The 19,597-nt window shown below is 56.1% G+C and overlaps 1 protein-coding gene across 1 annotated transcript; it reads right to left on the bottom strand.

The window, feature by feature from the left end:
* Nucleotides 1–2,387: 2,387 nt before the first annotated feature.
* On the bottom strand, nucleotides 2,388–13,241 carry STRA6 (signaling receptor and transporter of retinol STRA6). The gene is made up of 17 exons (XM_086620429.1): nucleotides 13,111–13,241; nucleotides 11,336–11,414; nucleotides 10,831–10,916; nucleotides 10,564–10,703; nucleotides 10,251–10,417; nucleotides 9,959–10,084; nucleotides 8,520–8,587; nucleotides 8,327–8,403; nucleotides 7,583–7,644; nucleotides 7,139–7,319; nucleotides 6,360–6,435; nucleotides 6,148–6,281; nucleotides 4,837–4,954; nucleotides 4,527–4,628; nucleotides 3,556–3,719; nucleotides 2,873–3,010; nucleotides 2,388–2,566 (listed from the first exon to the last, which is right to left on the bottom strand). Exons 1-17 carry the CDS (start codon nucleotides 13,239–13,241, stop codon nucleotides 2,388–2,390), a joined length of 2,028 nt encoding a protein of 675 aa, XP_086476555.1.
* Between the last annotated feature and the right edge of the window lie 6,356 nt (nucleotides 13,242–19,597).

Here is a 19,597-nt window from a genome sequence, read left to right as displayed (position 1 = left end):
GACACCATGAAGAAGAGCAGCTCAGTTCACCCTCAGGGCACCTCACTTATGTCAAAGAAGGGAAAGAAAACAAGCAAATCCATGAAGCCAGCTCCTGTCTTCCTCCCAGGGCTGTCATCTCCTACCTCGGCCGCAGCCCGTCGCCTGCCAAGATATCTCCAGGAAGCTTCGGGCAGGGCCTTGTAAACAGATGCTGAAATCCAGCTCCACCCATGACCCAGAGCTGGGAGAGATTTCAGGGATTACCAAAGCTGCCTTCAAAACCCCAAGCTCCTTGGGAGGCCGGAGATCAGAGTCATAGAACTGTTTGGGTTGGAAGAGACCTTCAAGATCATCTAGTTCCAACCCCCCTGCCATGGGCAGGGATGATGGGTTGGGATGGACTGCAAAGGCAAGACAAAGCCTTTGCCGTAGGGTATCCCTTCACCTCCCAGTACAAACAGGACACCCAGCACCCATCAGCACCACGTCTCTCCCGTGCTCAGACACGCAAACCTGAGCACGCAAAGCCCAGAGCCGAGAAAACAGCAGGAATTGCACCTCGGGCTCCTGCTGTCTTAAAAACACAACAAAAAAAATGACCCAGATCTGCCTCCGGTGTCACGGCTGTCACGCAGTTTGGTGACATTGTCCTGTGCACCAGACGCTAATCAAATATGATTAAAGTGGTCAGGGCAGCGGATGCGACAGGGCTTGGAGCATCCAAGCACGGTGGGGGGCTGCTTGGGCAGCACCCGCAGGCAGCAGATGAAAGCAGGGACCCCCACACCCCCTTCTCCTCACTGTGATGGATAGACTGGGAGCAGGTGGGGCTCCTGGGGAGAAGGAATGGAGCCCAAAGAGTAGAGCTCACCCCCAACCCTCACCAATGGTGCCAACAGCCATCCCCCACATGCCATAAGCACCCCAGAAAGGGGGTGTTGGTCCTTGAAAGCCAACAAAGAGCAGGTCTGCTCACCTCCAAGGAGATCCTTGGGGCAAGGGGCTCAAGCCCATTGACACTCCTCGAGCACAGGGGATGGCACCGCAGCCCCACTCCGTGCAGGGTGGGCTGCAAAGTCTGGGAGGTGCCTGCTAAAGCAAGGCTGAGGGGTTTGAGATGCTGTCAAGAAGAGCCAGGAGCCATGGGTACAGCTTGTCAAGAGTTGCCTGCAACCAAAGCATCCTTTGGACCACCGAAGGCCGGCGCCAAGGTGGTCCTTTGGTTTCAAGGGACACATCGAAGGCGATCCAGTAAGAGCCTGGACACCCACCTTTGGTGCTTTAGCCTCAACACGTCTCGTTTCAGTTCCCATCCTTCCTGGGAGTCGTGGTTTAGGGGGCTGAACGTTTTGATGGGAAAACAAACGGATCAGCTTCGCCTTAAAATTTCCCTAAGGCAGGGAGGGGACATCACAGATTTGGTCCCATCACGTCCAGGTCTACCGCAAAAGCTCCACTCCACGTGGTCGGAGCAAGGTCAGCCCCAACCATCACCCAGATATACACGTCTACGTCTGTCCTCGTGTCCCTCCTGCCAGGTCTGGCTTATTTGGGAGCAGCCAAGAGACCAAGCGCACCCCGGGCGTAGGAACGAGGTATATGATTTATTAACCTTCCCCAACTTGGCACGTCCCAGCGAGGTGTAAAACTGCTCTCTACGGGTTCAAGCTGAGCTTGCTCGGAGGGTCACCACCCCTGGGGAGGTGGCAGCAAGAGACATGGGGGGGGAAACAAGAGTTATGGGGAGCAGAAAACAAATGGCTCTGCAACCTCACGGCCTAGAGAGTTTCAGCCTTCACAAAATTGCGGAAAAAAACAACCAACCAAACAAAAAAAAGAGTCCTGGGGTTAGGTATGGCACCTGAGAAGAGCCAGGATCGGACCCAAAAGGGAGGAAAGCTGGGGATAGGGTTGGCGGTGGGGACCTTCTCTGCAGGGACACCACGCTGAGGTGTGGGTAGTTCCCCACGCTCAGTCTGGTTGAGGATCGCTCCGCGCAAGCCAACGTGCATCTTCTCCCTCTTTCCTCACTGTCCCGGTGCTGAGGGCTCGCGCCTGCCTTCCCGCGTGTCGGAAAGGCGGCTGTTGAGAACTGGTGAGCTCGTTGCAGGAGTGACTCCAAAGACGTTTTTAAGATGCCTGAAGGCTTTAGCTTGAGTCATCAAGCCCTCTCTGTTCAGGTCAGGCTTGGAGGTGACCCGTTTGCCTTCACCTCTGGACCTTGGTAGTGGCTCAACATGGATCTAGACCCCACATCACCACTGGAGAGGGACCAGAGGCTGGAGAGGGGTGAGAGGTGCCCAAAACTCCTGCCAGTGCAGGAGGAGAGTCAACGGGAGACAGGAATGGGATGGGATGAGATGGGAGCCAGAGGCAGAGAGGTGGGAGGGGGGCTTCTCTGGAGGTCAGGGCTTGAGGGGGCTGAGCTGGGTGCCATTGGTGGTGGGGTCAGAGAGGGCGGTTTTCCGGCAAGCCATCAGTGAGGGGTTGTTGAGGAGGGTGTAGGCCAGCCACCAGCGGGCTCGGCTCTGCTTGAACCTGGCTCTGCTCGGCGGGACCTTCTTGGGCTGCATCAGCTGGATGCCTGGAAGGAGATGGGAGGTAGGGTGGGGGGGAAATTATTTCAGCCCCATCTCCATCTCACTGAGGCTGCCCAGGTGCCACCTACCCCCTGGGGTGAAAGCAGATGAGCCCCATCCTGCTCTCACAGAGGAACAGCTCCTAGTGTAAAAGCAGAGGAGGCACCAGAGCCACAACCCTCAACAGTCCCTTTACCCCAAGGCACCACCAGCATCTCTGGAGCAGCAGCAAACCCTCAAAGATCATCCTGATGCCACCCCACCCTGGTGCATCCCCCTCCCCACCCTGGTTGGTGGTGGGAAGGTCTTACCTTCTTCCATGTTAGTGGCCTGTAGCCCCTGCGGCCCCTCCAGCTTGACTAGCTGGAGGAGCAGCAGACAAAAAGCTTTCATCACCGGGTGGGACTGGCTGACCTCGATTTTCAGATAGTGGCAGTAAGCGTGGTAGCCTGGGGGAACAAAACCCACAGTGAAACATGTGCGGGGGGGGGGGTGGAGGGGACCACACTTCATGGTGTCCCTCCACTGTCCTGCCCTGGAGCAAAGAGAAGGATTGTTTGGTCTCTGCTCTGCCAGAGCAGCTCTACCTCCAGACCTGGAGATGGACTCTGCTCCTGAAATCCCAGTGGGAAAAGCAGAGAAAGGGCTGAGCTCTCCTCCCTGCTACCCTTAGCACAGGAGAGATAAGGGTCCCACATCCACGGGAATGGGGTGTGGCCACTTGTGAAGCCCAGGGGACCCCAGTAGGGCATCACCTGTCCTTGGGGATGGGTGGAAAAGCAGGACCAAGCAGGCATCAGGAGAAGCTGCTTGCTGCCCTTGTCCCATTTGCCCATTTCTGAATGCAGAGCACGAGGACCTGAAGCCACCCTTTGTCCTGGAAGCTCCAGGTGGTGGAGGAGCTCCTGGCCCTGTCCCCACTGCGAGCTTCGTGGTGGGAAAAGGGCCTCCATGCTCATGGAGGTGCTGCAGAGGGACCTCCCCAGGGCCCTACCTGGGTCGAAGGTCTCCACACCACGGTTTAGCAGGCTGATGTCCAGCTGGCAGAAGTGGACAGCGTTATAAAGGCCAGAAATGACCATCCTCCACACACCAGCCAGGACACCCACCAGGACATTGATGGGGAAGAGCAGGTAGGTGACTATGTAGAGAGCTCGCCTGCAGGTGGAGAAGGAGGAGTAAGGAACACAAAGACCATGAAATGGGAAGCATAGCCCTTCCCTGCCAGAACCTCCTGCCAAAATAAGCCTCCCACACTTCCCTCGCTCCTCGGCAGACACAGTCCCTGTTGGAGGTGTCTCCATCCCATGGAGAGAAGCAAACACCCTGCAATGCTCTTGGAGATGACACAGTGTCATGCACCATCAGGACTTCAAAGCTTGGCCTCCAGCAGGCATAAGGTCTTGGTTTCTCTTTGAAGACTTAGAAACCAGACAAATCATGAGTAGGGTGGTTTGGGATGGAGGACACCAGTTCCTGTGGAGGCCAGAAGAGCCTAAAGCAGCCTTCCTGCAATGCTGGGCAAGGGATGGAGGTGAGGGAAGTGCCTTGGCTGGACAGAGCAGGACACCTAGATCCATCTGTCACCCTGGTCTTCAGCACAAGGAGACAGCTTAGGCAGTGATACCATGCATGAGCAAGGGACCCCATCTGCCGGCCACGTCTGAACCAGTCCAGCCAATCCTGAGGGACCTGAGCTTCCTCTGAGGCTTGCAAATGGGGGTGGTGGAGCAGGGTACAGACCTCACCAGCTTCTCCCCACCAAAATCAAAGCTGTAAATGGGCCATGGCCCTCTAAATCATCTAGAGAAATCTCTCGGGGAACATGAAGCCACCAAAATCCCCTTGAGCTCATGGCACAGAGAACACCACGATATCAGGAGCACATCTAAACCCAACACAGTCCCAGGGTCCTGGACCACGGGAAGGACAGCTCTGCTCCAAAGATCCCCCAAGTCCCCATACCTGTTGGTGAGCTCCTTCCGGAGGGGATGCTGCTCCAGGAATTGGTAGCGAGCCACCAAATTTTGCACAATGACAGCAACAACCAGGGTCAACCAGAAGGGCCTGGGTGGAAGGGAAGAGGCAGGTTGGGCACCAGGAGGGATCCCAAGCAGGAGACACCATCCATCCCAGGCAGCAGAAGCCTCCAGCAAAGTCAAAGGATCCTGAGATAGAGGCTCCCCTTGGCAGAGTACCCCCAAAACACATCGTGGCCATGGACATGACACACACTTGGGTCTTCCACCCCTCCCAGAGGGCCGCAGGTGCTCACCACATGTTCTGAATGATTTTGAAGAGGTAGGTGTTCGTGCCGGATTGGAGCGGGATGACGAAGAGGAAGGTAAACGCCACCGAGCAGATGAAGAAAATCACTTGTTGGATGAGGAGACCTGGGAGGGAGACACAGGGAGAGGAGCCATGGTGGAGGAGGACGGAGAAACTCTTCTCGTTCTTCCTCTTATTCCCCAAACCGCTACTCATTGCTGAGCGCGGCTCTCGCGTCAATCCCATAAAAAGCCCGAGAGATCCGTACCCGCCTCCCCCGCTCCGAGCACAATGCTCCACGCGGGGTTTCGTTACGAGCTCAGCCTTTCTTATCGCACCCGCCTTATCCCCGCCGAGAAGAGCCGGTGCTCGGGGCCACAACTACGACGCCTCGTCATAAAAAAAAAAAAAAAAAAAAATCAGCCTGAGCTCTGGTTTCTAATCGTAAATCACGCCGAGATCAGCAACAGCCATGCTTCCTCCTGCTGGAGCACAAGCTTCACCTCCGTTGCTTTGCTTTAATGACTTGAAAACCGGAGATTTTATTTTTTTTTTTTAAGCAGGAGGTAGATTCGTGGCTCTGGCAGGATGCACCGAGCTCTGGGTGGCAAAAGAAAAGCTGCTCCCGGCCAACAAAGACCTGCAAGGACCTCCTGGGGTGCTCCCAAGCTCCTCCCTCCACCCTGATCTCTGTGATCTGCCTGCAAAATAGGTCCTCTCTCTGGAGAGGTGATCACCAGCAGACCTGGTGGTCCCTCCTTGTCCTTCCATCACCACCCTTGACCCTCAGCTCGACTCTCCCACGCAGCCTCAGGATGCCAATACAGTTGGGTGTTGCCCATGCATCACCATGGATGTTTCCTGAAGTCATCTCCCATGGGGCAGAGAGGCCTTAAGATGTCTCCAGACTGTGGTGGGGTGGAGGACATCAATCCTCCACCCATCCACGAAGTAGCCAGCAAGACCCAGGCTGTGCTGGAGAAGACACTCAGCAAGGAGCACCTGGGATGTGAAGGCCGAGACCGGAGGAGACGGAAGGTCCTTTGCATGAGATGCTGTGGCAGGTTCTCAAATCAAAATATTTGGGCTCGAGCCAACACAAGTCATCATTCCTCATCTCTGTCCCCCTTTTTTTTTTTCTTCCCTACCCTTCAGTGTTCAGCAGAAGGACAGATTGTGTTTGGGGAACAAGGAACAAAAGCCTCCCTTTCTCAAAACAGGGCAAGAAAGGAGGAAGAGATGCTTCAGCTCAGGGTAGGCTGTGCAAGATGAAGGCCCACCACCCATCCACCCCCTCTTGCCCCCTGACACCCCTTACCCAGGCAGGCAAAAGCTGTCTGGAAGCTGGCAAAACCCATCCAGCAAACGATGGCTTGTCGGGATGGGCGGAGGATATGGGCTTTGTAGAAAACATCCAGCACAGCCCCTTGGTAGAGAGCCTTCAGGTTGTTCCTGAGGGGAAAAAAAACCACAGCTACATCCCAGTTGGGTGTCAAGGTGAAGGCCAGAGGAGCTGGTACCATCCCGTACCTGTGCATCACCAGCGTCCTCAGCAGCATGGCGCAGGTCAGCAGGCAGCACAGCACCAGCGAGCAGACGTAGCAGACTGCAGAGGAGCAGGATGGGGGCGGGGAGATGGCCAGGTCAGGGCTGCAGCCAGCCCCAGCAACGGGATTTTGTTGTAAAAACATATCTGAGGAGCGTTATGGGGGCAGGCTGCATGGAAGTACCACTCAATGAGGCACCGTGCCTCAGTTTCCCTCCCTACCCACTTCATAGTACAGGGATCTCCATCTCTCAGGCAGGCAGGAGGTGGTGAGACAGGGAAAGGGAAGGGAATAAACAGACAACCAGGCAAAATATGAGGAGTTGAGGTAGCTCAGCACTGGAAAAATCATCGAGCAAGCTGGCAGTGCAATGGGGAGAGCTGGGGAAGATGATGTCAGAAAAGGGGGGGAAGCAAGAGGTCTGGCAGGAGGGAAACAAAAGATGAAAAGGGCTTGGTGACTCTAGAAAAGCCATTAAAAGGGCCCCCCCTCAGCTGGTGGCACCCCCAGGCAGTGCCGTGAAGGGAGGGGGGCACTCCTGCCATCCTCACACCCCTCCCAACCATCCAGGACATTTGGTTATGCGGGGTGGGGGCCCATCTGCTCAATGGCAGGTGACTGTTTAAGTCCCCCACCCTCCAGAAGCTGCCCCATCACCAACCAGCATCTTGGACCATCCTCTGGGTTAGAAACCTCTCCGATAAGTTCTGAAATCCTCCAAAAAACCTCATCTATGGATGCAGGACCTGGCTGGGAACCCACCTTCCAGCGACCACAGGTAGTACTTGACTGTGTTGAGCTCCTTCTCCATGTCACCCGGGACAGCCGGGTTCTCCGAGGGCACCAAGCCAAACTGGACTAACAGCACCACGATGTCCTTCGTCATTCCTGCCCGCACGATCTGGATGGTGGGGACGACAGCTACCAGGAGCAGCAGGGCCACCTGTGAGGAAGAGGTGCCACGTGAGCCCCAGGTCACAGCGTCCCACCACTGAGCCGTCACCTTGGCTTAAAGGACTTAAGGCTGGCTGAGCCCTGGAAGCTCACGGCTCAGCCGAGGGACGGTAATACCTCGAGGCACGCTAATACCATCCCCTTTAGCCAAAATTGTGGCATGGCAAAGACCTCCAGGCTCCTGTGCCTGGAGAGAACACAGCCAAGAAGGCAGGGAGGTGGGTCTGCTCGGCGTTTGGCCGTCAGCATCACCTGGTAGACGGCGATGACGGCCGTGGTTAGGGACAGGATGAGCTTCAGCGGGATCCGGAAACCTGTATGGCAGAGGAGTGGGGATGTGGGATGGAGGAGGGAAGAGCTGCAGGTCCACCCAACCCAGCAGTGAAGAGAAAAATACTCAGGAGAGAGGGCTGGAACCGGGCAGCCAAGCGTTAATCGGGATTTCCCCAGGGAGATCCAGGCAGGATGTATAACTGGAAGAGGTTTCTCCATCCTTCAGCTGGATGATTTCCTTCCTATTACTCCTCTTTTCCTCGAAAACCCTCAAAACCTCATGCACCGGCATCCCAGCAGCCGTGTCCCTCGGGATGCCACCTCCCAGCACAGCCCCTTGCCTCGCACGGGGCAGAGAGGGCGATGGGTTGTCCCCCATTCTGGGCCTGTTGGGGATTTTATCCCCTTATTGTCCATTTTATCCCCTCATCGGTGCCTCCTCAAGCATCAGGCTGTGATATCAGCCCAACCAACGCCTGAACCCCCCCAAACCTCCATAGCTGGGGTGGGGGGACACGACACATCCAGCTCCCCACCCCAAACCGCAACAGTTTGCGCGAAGTCGAGGTGTCGCGGGCGGCAGCTGCCGTGGCACAGATGCTTCGGGGATGGAGCCAAGAAAGGCATTTGCTCCGTCCCCCTGGGGAGGGGGGAATCGCAGCCTGTTTGCCGAGCTGCTGCCGCAGCCGAGCCCACAGCCCCCGCCACCTTCCTGCAGCCCACCTTCCTCTGGAGCGTAGATGTAGGAGCGTAAATACGTCCTGATCCTTCCTAGGAGGTTCTCTTCTATCTTCGTGGAGCTGGAGAAGGAAGGAGATGGTGCCAAGCGTGGCTGTGGGGAGCAGGGACCCCCCTGTGCCCCCGCTGCAGGCAGCCAGGCAGGGCTGGTGGAGCGAGGGGAAGGTGCCATCCTTACCTCCCCTTCCCAGGGCGTTTGGAGAGGATGGCCTTGAGGTACCTCTTGTAATAACCTCGTCCCGTCACCTTAAGGAAAGGCATCAAAAGAAGGGTGGGCAGCAGGTCGAGGGAGGTCGTTGTCCCCCTCTGCTCTCTTGAAACCCCCGCTTCAGCTCTGGGGTCACCAACATCAGAAGGACATGGAGCTGTTGGAGCAGGTCCAGAGGAGGCCATGAAGATGATCTGAGGGCTGGAGCACCTCTGCTGTGGACACAGGCTGAGAGAGTTGGGGCTGTTCAGCCTGGAGAGGAGAAGGCTCTGAGGAGACCTTCTAGCAGCCTTCCAGTGCCTACAGGGGCTACAGGAAAGCTGGAGAGGGGCTTTTGACAAGAGTGTGTAGTGACAGGACAAGGGGCAATGGCTTTAAGTTGAGAGAGGGGAGATTTAGATTAGATCTAAGGAAGAAATTTTTCACTCTGAGGGTGGTGAGGCACTGGAACAGGTTGCCCAGAGAAGGTGTAGATGCCCCGTTCCTGGAAGTGTTCAAGGCCAGGTTGGATGAGGCTTTAAGCAACCTGGTATAGCGGAAGTTGTCCCTGCCCATGGCAGGGGGGTTGAAACTAGGTGATCTTGAAGGTCCCTTCCAACCCAAACCGTTCCATGAATAAATTGCCTGGTTTGAGCACAGGGACAGGCTCAGAGGTGACTCTGCCTTTTTTTTGCGGGGGGCTCTCAGAGCATCTGCATCCCACCCAGCACCCATCTCCTTGCCCACCCACCCGTTGCTTGCACCATGCCCATCTCTGTGCAGGTGATGCGGGTGACGGGCTCCCAGCCCTCGTTCGGATAACGAACGACACCGGCAGCAAATCTCCCAGCACAGCAAAGGTGGAAATAAATCCCCCTCGTTCCCACCAACAGAGCAGCCCAAAGCCAAGTGCACCAGCAGGACAAACCCTCCTCCCCTTCAGCCACCTCCCTCCAAGCGCCTGGGGGTCACTTCAGTCCACACTTTTTGCTCTTTTCTTTTTTTTTTTTTGAATTGAATTAGTTTTTTTCCTCCTTTCTTCCCAACAAAGCCCCAGCATTTCCCAAAGGGCCGGGGATTATCCAGCCTGCCTGGAAAACAAGGCAACCCCAGTCCCAGCTTGAATGGGATGCATTGATGCTGTAAACCTCTTGTACTAAGAAGTTTACTCCAAAGGATGGATTTTTTTTTTTCCCCCCCTCTCCCTCTTCAAATCCAGCAAGAGTAACAGAGCCACGAGCCGTGCCGTCAGAGGGCAGGCAGCTCCCATCGCCGGAGCCAAGCAGGGAACACATGCCCCGGGGATTCCAGTTCTCCCTGTGGGGCAGGAGGGCCACCAACCAGCCCACGTTGACTGCCAAAGCCGTGTAGATCCAAAGGGTTCCACCCATGCTACCACCCCACCCTGTTGCCCCATGGATCTTTGTTACCTCCTTCTCCAAGGTCTCCTCCTGCCCGATGAAGCTCCTGATGAGCAAGGCTGGATACCAAAGGCTTAAGAGCACAAGGCAGAGGATAATGGGGACGTAAGAGAGCGTGGAGTAGTACCTGTATATCTGGGGAGAAGCAGAGATGTCACACGTGAGACCACCCCAGCCTGGGCAGTCTAGTCCAAGGCAGGTGACACCTTTACTGTCACTTCGAGGCAGTGATGAGAAAGCCACTTCCAACCGTGGGCCGTGCCAGCCTCCCAGCTCCTTCCCCAGGTGGTAGGACACGTACCTTTGGTGACTGGGGACAATCCACCTTCTGCCAGATGTGGACCACGCAGTGGCACCAGGAGAGCAGGCAGCCCACAAGGTAGCTGACCCTGTGTCGGACGGTGGCACAGGCGATCAAGGGGTAGTAGAAAGCAGGGTAGTAGAGCAACGCCAAGATCTTCCAGTACTCTAGATGGGACGGTGGGAGGAGAGGACAGAGAGTGAAAGAGGTGAGTGAAGACAGCACTGTCAGTAGGGACCAGAGTGAACAAGCTGCACATCTCCTGACTGGGGAAGAGCATGGTGGCCACGGGCCAGGAGGGTGCTCGCCTTACCCCGGGTGCTCTGGGAGGAGTGGGCGATGAACGGCAGAGGGTCCTTGTCCAGGACTAGCACGCAGAGGGAGGAGAATAGGATACCGAACACCGCAGCCACCAGCCCGCGGTTGCCTTCCTCCTCCAGAAAGTTGACTGGGCTGCAAGGCAAGGAAGTGATGAGCCTGGCAACCAGTGATAGGCACCCTGTCCCCACCATCCTCTGCCCCACAGCTGCTTTATCCCACTCTTTGCTGCAGGGTGACAGGGACCCTGAGGACCTGGTACCTGAGCAGTCCTGGGACGCCGTTCCAGCAGCTCCGGTGGAGACGTCTGCGTTTCACCAGTAAGGACAAGCCCACAAGCACGGCCAGCTGCCAGAAACGCAATGGAGGGAGTGAGTAAACACATGGAGGGGGGTTGGGGACATGCTGCTGTGTGATGGGACCTCCACGGAGACACCATCTCCACCCAGCACCCTAAATCCAGCCACAGCTGAAGCGGAGACAGGCATTTCTCAACCTGCTCTGATGAGTTATGGACTTTAAATGCCTCAGAAGGATCACGCTGGGAAAAAATGAAAAATAAATCAAAGCCTTCCGTCAACTACAGGCACAAAGCCAAGTGTGGAGATGTGCAAATCCCTCGTTGGAGCATCCTGGCTCAAACTTCTCTCCAGCTGAAGAGCCCAGACTTGTTATTTGGGACTAGATGGCCATGACTTGAGCTGAGGGACAGCAAAGACAACGTGGGGAGCAGTGAACCCACCCCCCGGGACTCGGCAGGTACTTACGGAGATGGGTGCCATGCAGGTGTGGTACAGCCTGGGAGAAACGGTGGGGTGGCAGTCTGGGATTGCACTGGGAAACATGCTAGAAGGGGGGAAAATGAAAAAAAAATTTAAAAAAAGAAAAAGAAATCTATCATATGTGGTTGTGTTTAGTCCCCAAAAGGCAAAGCAAAGACATTGAGGTGATGTCCAGGGATGCGGTGGCCGAGCAGAGGCAGACCTCGATGGAGCAGGGCTACGTGACCATCAATAACGGGGGATGAAGTCACCCTCACGAGGTGACTTTACGAGCGATAACACCCAGGAGCAGCCCTGAGCCCATCCCTGCAGCTCAACAGTGGGTGGGCATCAAAGGACCAACCCCCCCTCACCTCTTCTCCACCCATACCTGCTCCAGCTCTGTCTTTTCGGGGGACACAGCCCACAAAGCGGCGCTTCTCCTCCCTACCCAAGCCGTGTCCTTAATTAAACACCAGCTGGGAGGTTCAAGACCCCTTGTTGTGTTTTTTGACACCTTTCCCATGGGAGAGGGACCAGCCCCGGAGCTGGGGGGACGACGGAGGCGATGGTTGCCCAGCGTGGGTGCGTTCGAGGACGCGGTCCTGGAGCCAGCCAAGGCCAGGCTCAGCTTTATTTATTCACTCTCTGGCCTCCATTCCATCCCTTAATCTCTGCTCCGCCACGGCTGCCCTTCTCCTCTCCCCAAGGCCGGGCATGATGGTGCCTTCACCCAGTGCCAGGCAGCAAACCCCTGTTCAGCTGGGGAGCTGAACCTCATAGCTCATAGGGGCAGAACCCTCCTGAGCCCCATAGCTCACAGCAGGAAGACCCCCCTGAGCCCTCTGCCCACCCCACTGGTGCTGCGGGGTTTGGGAGGGAACAAGACGGGAGACCCACTGCAAGGCAGAGCCTCACCAGCAAGGCTGCAGGGAAGGGTCCGAGGGTGAAATTAAGATTTCTCAGGCATCGTGTGTTCAAGGTTGCCACCAACCTGCCAGAAAAGGTTTTCTAGGACTGGCTGCCATTAGCAAAGTTCTGATTTCTGCTTTTTTTTGGGAGTTGTTTTCCTGGCCTTGGGTTGATCAGAAAGTTCCTGCTGTCCCAAAACATCCAGGCTCTGGAAATCCAGGGTGCCCACCCACAAGATTAAGAGCAGAGGGATACTAAAACCCTGTTAGGTATCACCCAGGGCTTCAGCATCCAGGAGCCATCAGATGGGCAAACCCCCCAGTGCTGCCTCCATCGCTTCACCGACCGCGGCTTGCTGCAAAGGAGGACACCCAGGAAGCACCCCAAAGGTTTCTAGAAGAGGTGTAGGTCGCCCAGGTGGGGCTTCACCTGGGGAAACTGAGGCTGGGCAAGGAGATTTCAAAAGGCTGTTTCGCAATGCAGAAGATTAGGGACGAGGAGGGACCCTTAGGGCTGGTCACCGCTGGGATCTCCTCCTGCTTGGAGGATTAGGGATCAGTCAACCGAGCGGTGTAAAACCCACCCGCAGAGGACTAAGTCAACAGAGGGACAATAGAGCTGATAGATGGGCCTCATGGGACACCTTGGATGGATTGCTTCACTGCTCCGTGCCTCAGTTTCCCCTCCCTATAGCACTTCTCTTGTCCTCAGGAAGGGCAAAACAAGCCCTTTTGGGGGCCCAAAACAAGCCTTTTGAATCACCTCCCGCTCACCTGGGAATAAATCCCGGCTCCAGTGCTCGGGGGAAGTTGCTCTACAGAAAGGGGATAGAGCAGCGGGGCAGGAGGCAGGGACGGAGGGACACTTACTCATCCTGCGACACGGCCGGCTCCATGGTTTCGTAGATGTACCAGTCGGAAACGAGATCATCGGCGCCGGCAAAGCCGTTGTCCGGCAGAGCATCATGCGTCCCACTGGAGCCATTGGCTGTCATGGCCATCTCCTTCCTCCCTCCGCCGGCTGCGGAGAGAGATGGCAAGAGGCAGCGAGCGAGCGGGCTTTCCCCAAGGTGGGTCCTCCTACGTTCTTGGAGACGCAGGGATGGAGGCAATGAGCCGAGGGGCTTTGTCTTCTCAGGTCACTCCCACCTCCACCTTACCCCCTCTGCCTGCAGCTGGGATGGGAGACCAGGAGCTTTGCAAATCCAGCCGTGCTTCCAAGGATCCGGCTTTTATCTGGACTCAGAGGGAGGGAGAAGGGACGGACCTCCGCCCCCACACGAGCCCAGCACTCAGGGCACACCTAATCATCCCCCGGCCGCTCCCTGCCCGTGCCGCGGGACGCCGAGAGACTCGGAGCCTTTGTTTGGGTTCTTTGAGAGCTTTTACGCTGACAGCTTGAGAATTGGCCCAAGGGTCGAGCGTTGGGCTCGGCGGCAGTGGCAAAGCCAGCATGAGACCTCACCACCACTGGAGAGCCCATGATCCCTGTCCCCATCAGCCCTCTGTGCCACCAGACACCTCGTCCAACTTCCTCCAGCCCTGGGTGGGAACCTCAGCCCTTCTCCCTTTGTAGCAACCGAAAGGAAGAAGGGTTTGTCACGGTGCCAGACCCAACAAGCTCTCGTTTCTCCTTCTCTCCATTGTTTTTTGATGACTTTGGCCCAGGCAATCCCACACCCTCCACTGATGTCCCAGAGCTACAATCTGCTTCATCTACCAGCGCTGTCAGAAAGGCAGTGCCCAAAGATGTTCCCAGATCCCGGGTAGCCCCCCCAAGCCTCAGGAACCTGGTCCAGGATCTGAGGATGCCTCGTCCCACAGCTCGAGGATGTCATCAAAAGCCCCAGGGCTGCTCTGATGGGATATGCAGGAGATGGATGATTGAGCGGGCAGCTTTGCTCAGGGCTGCTGTTTGTACAGCTGGTGTTCACCGGGGGCTGCAATGGATATAGCTCGCCAGCTTCAAAGAGATTCCCCAAATCCAGGCTGCAGCCCCGCGGGCAGCCCTGTCCTGGGACAAACAAGCGACACTTGCCACTGTGGCCACGCTGCTGACGCTCTGCTAGATGCCAGGTTTTGGGTCCCCTTCCAGAGACTCCTTCTAGATCAGGACACGAGGCCTGGGACCTTCACCTCCCTTTCCAGAGGGCCAAAACTCAACCACAAAGCAGGTCTTCCCCCTCAGCCTTAGCATCTAGTCCACAGCAGGGTGCCACCACCATCCCCCTTCTCATCAGCCCCAGGTGACCATCCCACTCAAACCATCCCCAGACCCCATCCCACCACCCACGCAGCCCCTGTCCCAATCTCAAGGCATCGACTCTCCAGCCATCCCTTGGTTTTGCCTGTGCTGGGAAGCGGCTCTGACCTCATCTCCCAGGAATGTAGCACTCTGTAAAAAGGTAGAAGGAGCCTGTAAAGTTCACAGCAGTGCACACACGTCCGCAAGCCCCGTTCCTCTGCCGTGGGGTCACCAAAGGGTGGCAGAGCTGGGAAACTGGGGTTTAGGTAGGTAAAGCGAGCCACGCCAGCCCTGGCATAGGGTAGCATCCCTCCAGGGATGCCGTTTCCCCTGCCAAGGAACATTCAGATGAAGGACCAGCTCCAAAAAGCACCGTGGGATCACCTATGCCCCTCTCACCTGCCCATGGGGTCACCCAAAGAAGGACAATCAACATCTACCAACCTACCAGCCTGGCAACGTCACTCCGTATGACCCACCTCTAAACAAGCCAGCAGATGCCACCTCTCCAATTCCCTGATTTTCAGCCACCTGGGGATGCGGCAGCCGCGGAAAAGCAGGAAGGAAAGGAGAGAAAAACCCAGCGAGAGGCATGTAGAGCTATCAGGGAGCCCCACCGGGCAAGCCACAGCCTGAATCCGTGCCGGGCAGCAACATCACAAGACCAAGCTGACAAGCTCCCTGGGTGGCACATCAGCTCCCCTTCCAGCATGTCCTTGCTTGGAGCATCCCATACACGCAGATCCCAGGGCTTGGCCACCCATCTCTGGCTGGGTATGGGACCAAGGTGGGTCAACACTGTCCCAGCACCGGGTTACTTTCAAATCCTGTGGCCTAACTGGCTCATCTTCATGAGATGGATGCTCTCCTGCTCCAGGGGAAGGTCCTCTCTTGTGGTCCACCATGCAGTCATCATCCACAAAAAAAACAGGTGTATGGACAAATCCGGAAGTGCTTCTGAGTTTCCAACCCATCTGCTGGGCACCACCCAGCAAGCCATGGCAGCACAAGACTGAATGCATGATGGCGGGACACGGGGGCATCCAAGTCTGTATCTCAACAGATCTCCTACTGCCCTGGCCAAGGGGGCTGGTGCTGCACTGGAGCAGAGACCTCACTGGGGATGGGCGTTCCAGCTGGGGAGACGCATGCGACGGGGGTCTCTAGCCTCACCATGGCACAGGGAAGAGTTAACCCCCCTGATTCCTGCCCAAGCTGCAAAACCCACGTCCTGCAGGAACAGAGGCAGGTGTGCTAAAACCTCAGCAGGATTGGCATCCCCGACCAGGGTGAGGCCACCACTCTCCACCCAGCTCCACAGGCACTGGCTCCTCCAGCCGGGACCGAGCCAGGAGCTTGTCAGCTGCTTCTTCTTCTCAGTCCCTCCATGCCCCACGTTTCCCCCGAAACCTGATCTCTTTGCTCCTCTGCCTAACCTCTGCCGAAACAAGCCGGGGCCTTTGATGGCGGCAGCCTGGCCCGAGATTGATGGCTTCAATAAAGCTCCTTCATCTTCTTCATTTCCCACTACCCATCGCTCTCTGGGGAGCTTTTGCATCCCAACATTATGAATTAAACTGGGAGGGGGGGGGGTTTGGAGAAGAGGGGAGCCATAAGGGAATTAACACCCCCCACCACCCCCTTCCCTCCTCCCATCCAGCCTAATGGTGATGCCTTATGTACAGCTTTTAATAAAAATGATAAAGATCTCATTTCACGATTGTTCAGGGAGCCCTTGGGCTGGGGAGGGGGTGGGGGGGGAAAGAGCTGGTTAAGCGCCGTTTCCTCCAGTTCCATCACCGTTCAGGAACTGCGCTGGTGGCCGCCAGGCCGGTGTCCTGCAGAGCCAGGTGGCCCCAGGAATGGCTTTGGAGGGCATCAGGACAGAGAGGAGCTGGTGACCCAAGCTCGTGAGATGCTCATTCCCCAAAGCCCGGTGTCACATGGGAGCAAGCTGAGCCAGCCCACCCTCAGTCCCCAAAGTCACTAAAATCAGCATCCTGGCACCAAAATGACATGAGAAAGGTTGGTGCGCAACCACAAAGGGTGAGTTGGTCCCATCCTTTCCCTCCACCCGTGACTTTGGAGCCCCCCAAGTACCCAAGACACCCCAGCCAACCCCTTGCCCGGAGCTTTTTTTAAAGCCTTTGATCATCTTTTTGGAAAAGCCGGCCTTTTTGCCAGCAGGAGGATCTCCCACTGGCCCCGCGTTCCCCAAACGCAAGCACCGAGGAGCCCACGCACACCCTGGACCACCCAGTCGGAGCCTGGAACCTCCGGGAAGTCACTGCCCCAGGACAGGCTCAGTCCCTGAGGACATCAAACTCATCACACTAGTGAGCTGATGCGGGAAGCTCAGTGGCTGGTAAACTCCCCAGGGCCGCCAGCCCACAGCTCTTCCCATCCTCATCCCCTCAGGAAAGCCCCGACCTGGGGACAGGGAAAGGTCGGGAGGAAGTTTTCCATCCCATTCAGCCATCCTGCTCCGACAGCGTTTTCCTCCCTCCTTCCAGCTCAGACTCAGCAAGAGCAATTCTCATCCCATCCCCTCCTTCACCCACCACCCCAAATCCCTCCTGCACCCCACCTCCACCCACCAGGCAGATTCCAGGAGCCTCACAGGCTCTTCCCAAACCCTTTCCTCCACAGAGCCGGAGGATAATAAATCCACCACCGAGAGATCATAAACACTCCGGGCGAGCCAAAAAAGCCCCTTTTTGCATTTTAGAAGCAAAGGCAGCTTAAAGCTTTACACCAAGGAGGCTGTTGAAGGTTATTTTTAGGCTCCTGCCCCCCCTCTTCCCTTAGTTTCAAAAGGAAGGCAGCAGCACCTGCCGCACACAAAGCCCCCTGCCTCCGCAGCCGGCGAAGGGGAAAAGTCAGGAGTTTGCAGGGTTGCACCAAAACTTGCTGACAAAGTCATCAATCAGCATGGAAAGTGGTGCTGGGGGGGGGGTTCAGGGCAGAGCCCCCCATAATCTCAGATCCTCTGATCCTGGGGGGGGCAGAACAAGCATCTCCCAGGAACTACCATCCCTTCCAGCACTGGGTGGGAGGTGAAATTACTGGTTGAAGGCAGACCTGGGATTTTTTTCTGGGGGGGCTTCCCACCCCCCTGAAAGCAGGATTTACCCCCCAACCCCCTAAGCAAACAGGCTGCAGCTCCCACCCAGAGCGATCAACTCCGCGAGTTCGTTAAGCCCGGCACCGCCGAGTTTGCAAGAAGCACCGACAAAAAGATGGAGAAAAAGAGGAAAGATAACCCCAAAAATATTACTTACCTTCTTCCCAGTGGCGATCTGACACCCTGGTCTCGGGCTAAGCCAGGTCTACAGCATCCGTAGGCGGGAGCCCCGGCGCGGATGCGGCCGTAGGAACGCAGAGGCAAAGTTCAGAGGAGCGGCGGAGCGAGCGGAGGCTCGGGGGAACTTTATCCCCTCCATCGCCGGGAGGTCCTTGGCTGGGGGCCACCCTGGGCTTTAGAAAATTAAAACCAACCAACCAACCCCGCTGCTCCACTCTCCCTTTCATTAGGCAGAGCTTTTTCAGGAGGGCGAGGAAGCTCAACCCAGCCCCCTGCTTCCCCAGCTCGGCTCCCTCCACCCCCCAAAGTGACTTTAGGAGCAAGACACCTCCCCCCTCATGGGATGCAAGGATCTCTGTCTCCTCCTGGGGTAAGTCAACTCCTTACTGGTGTAAATCCATCGAGCCCAAAGCTTTTGCCCAAATCTTGTGGATTTAGTTGGGTTTGCCCCCACTCAGCTTAATTTGGGAGGGGTGGGAAGAGAGGAGGAAAGGTTCAGATTGGTGGGAGCTTGAGGACAAACATCCCTGGTTTGGGGATGTCACTATCAGAGCATCCTCCCCGCAGCCCCTCAGAGAGGGCCACATCCTGCCCAGGGCTCACACAGCAGAGTGACGGTCCCACAAAAGTGGGAAACAATCTGAAAAAGTTAGGAAAGGGCAGAAAAACATCTTAAGGTGCAAACTGGGGGATGCTTGACCCCGGGGTTGCCCTTATCCATCCACTCCTCAGCCATCACGTCCATCCCACCAGCAACACTTAGTCCAGGAGACAGCAGTTTACAAAAAAATAATACTAAAGCACATAATGTGGACAAATACCTACACGTGACAGCAAGCAAAGCAAAGGAAAATTAATCAAGGTTGAAGATTTAGCTTAATTTTTAGCCAAAACCTTGTGGCAATGCTGAACAAAGTGACCTGTGGAGATTTATTTATTTTTTTACCCCTTCCCTAGGGTTGTTCTTAAATCAGAAACATTGCAGGTGGTTCCCAAAGGTGCTTCCTGGGATTGCTGAGGGACTGGGAAAGGGCTAGCGGAGAGGGAGGAGGTTGAAATTGAGTCATAGTGTTGATTTTTTTCCCCCCTACCCCAAAGATATTCCAGTGGTGTCCATCCTGATCTTACCAAAGTGATCGTTATACGGATGCACAACAGCCCCAGAAGGGTTGGGTGCTACCAAGACATCTCAAGGCCATCAAATGCCCTGCAAAAAGTTGGTATTCCAGTAGTTGGAGTAGAAAACCCCAAAAATGGCTTTTGGGAACCCAGCAAGCCTTGGCTGTGCAGCTCCCACCCAGGCTCTGACAGTACACCTTGCCAACATCCAGGCTGGGAAGAACCCTGCAAGGTGAACCAGGAGCCTGGTGGCATCCTCTGATGCTGCTGCTGACACTGGATGAGCACAGAGATGGGATGGTTTTCCTGCTCCTTACACCTCTGCCAGCCTGAGCAGCAGCTGCAGAGACTCTCCAACACCAGGAGCATTCTTGGCCTCTGCTTCTGGAGAAGTGTTCTCTCCTTGTGTGCATTGATGTTCTGAGCCTGTTTTATCTCATAACGTTGGATAAGAAGCTGGAGAGGAGATTTAGACATGACCCAGCAGCCACAAGCAAGTCACTGCCTTTCACTGCACCCATGGAGACCCTTCCCTAAGGGAAAGGGACTCCTACATGGAAGGGCAGAGCTAAGGACAGCAGGAACCTGTAGCGACAGGACAAGGGATAATGGTTTTAAACTAAGAGTAGATTCAGACTAGGTATAATGAAGAAATTTATGATGAGAGCAGTGAGGCAACCTGATGTAGT

This window comes from Tauraco erythrolophus, chromosome 14 (assembly GCF_009769465.1).
Source record: "Tauraco erythrolophus isolate bTauEry1 chromosome 14, bTauEry1.pri, whole genome shotgun sequence".
NCBI lineage: Eukaryota > Metazoa > Chordata > Aves > Musophagiformes > Musophagidae > Tauraco > Tauraco erythrolophus.
The sequence above is the reverse complement of the archived record's forward strand: the minus strand, read 5'-3'. Positions and strand labels throughout refer to the sequence as shown.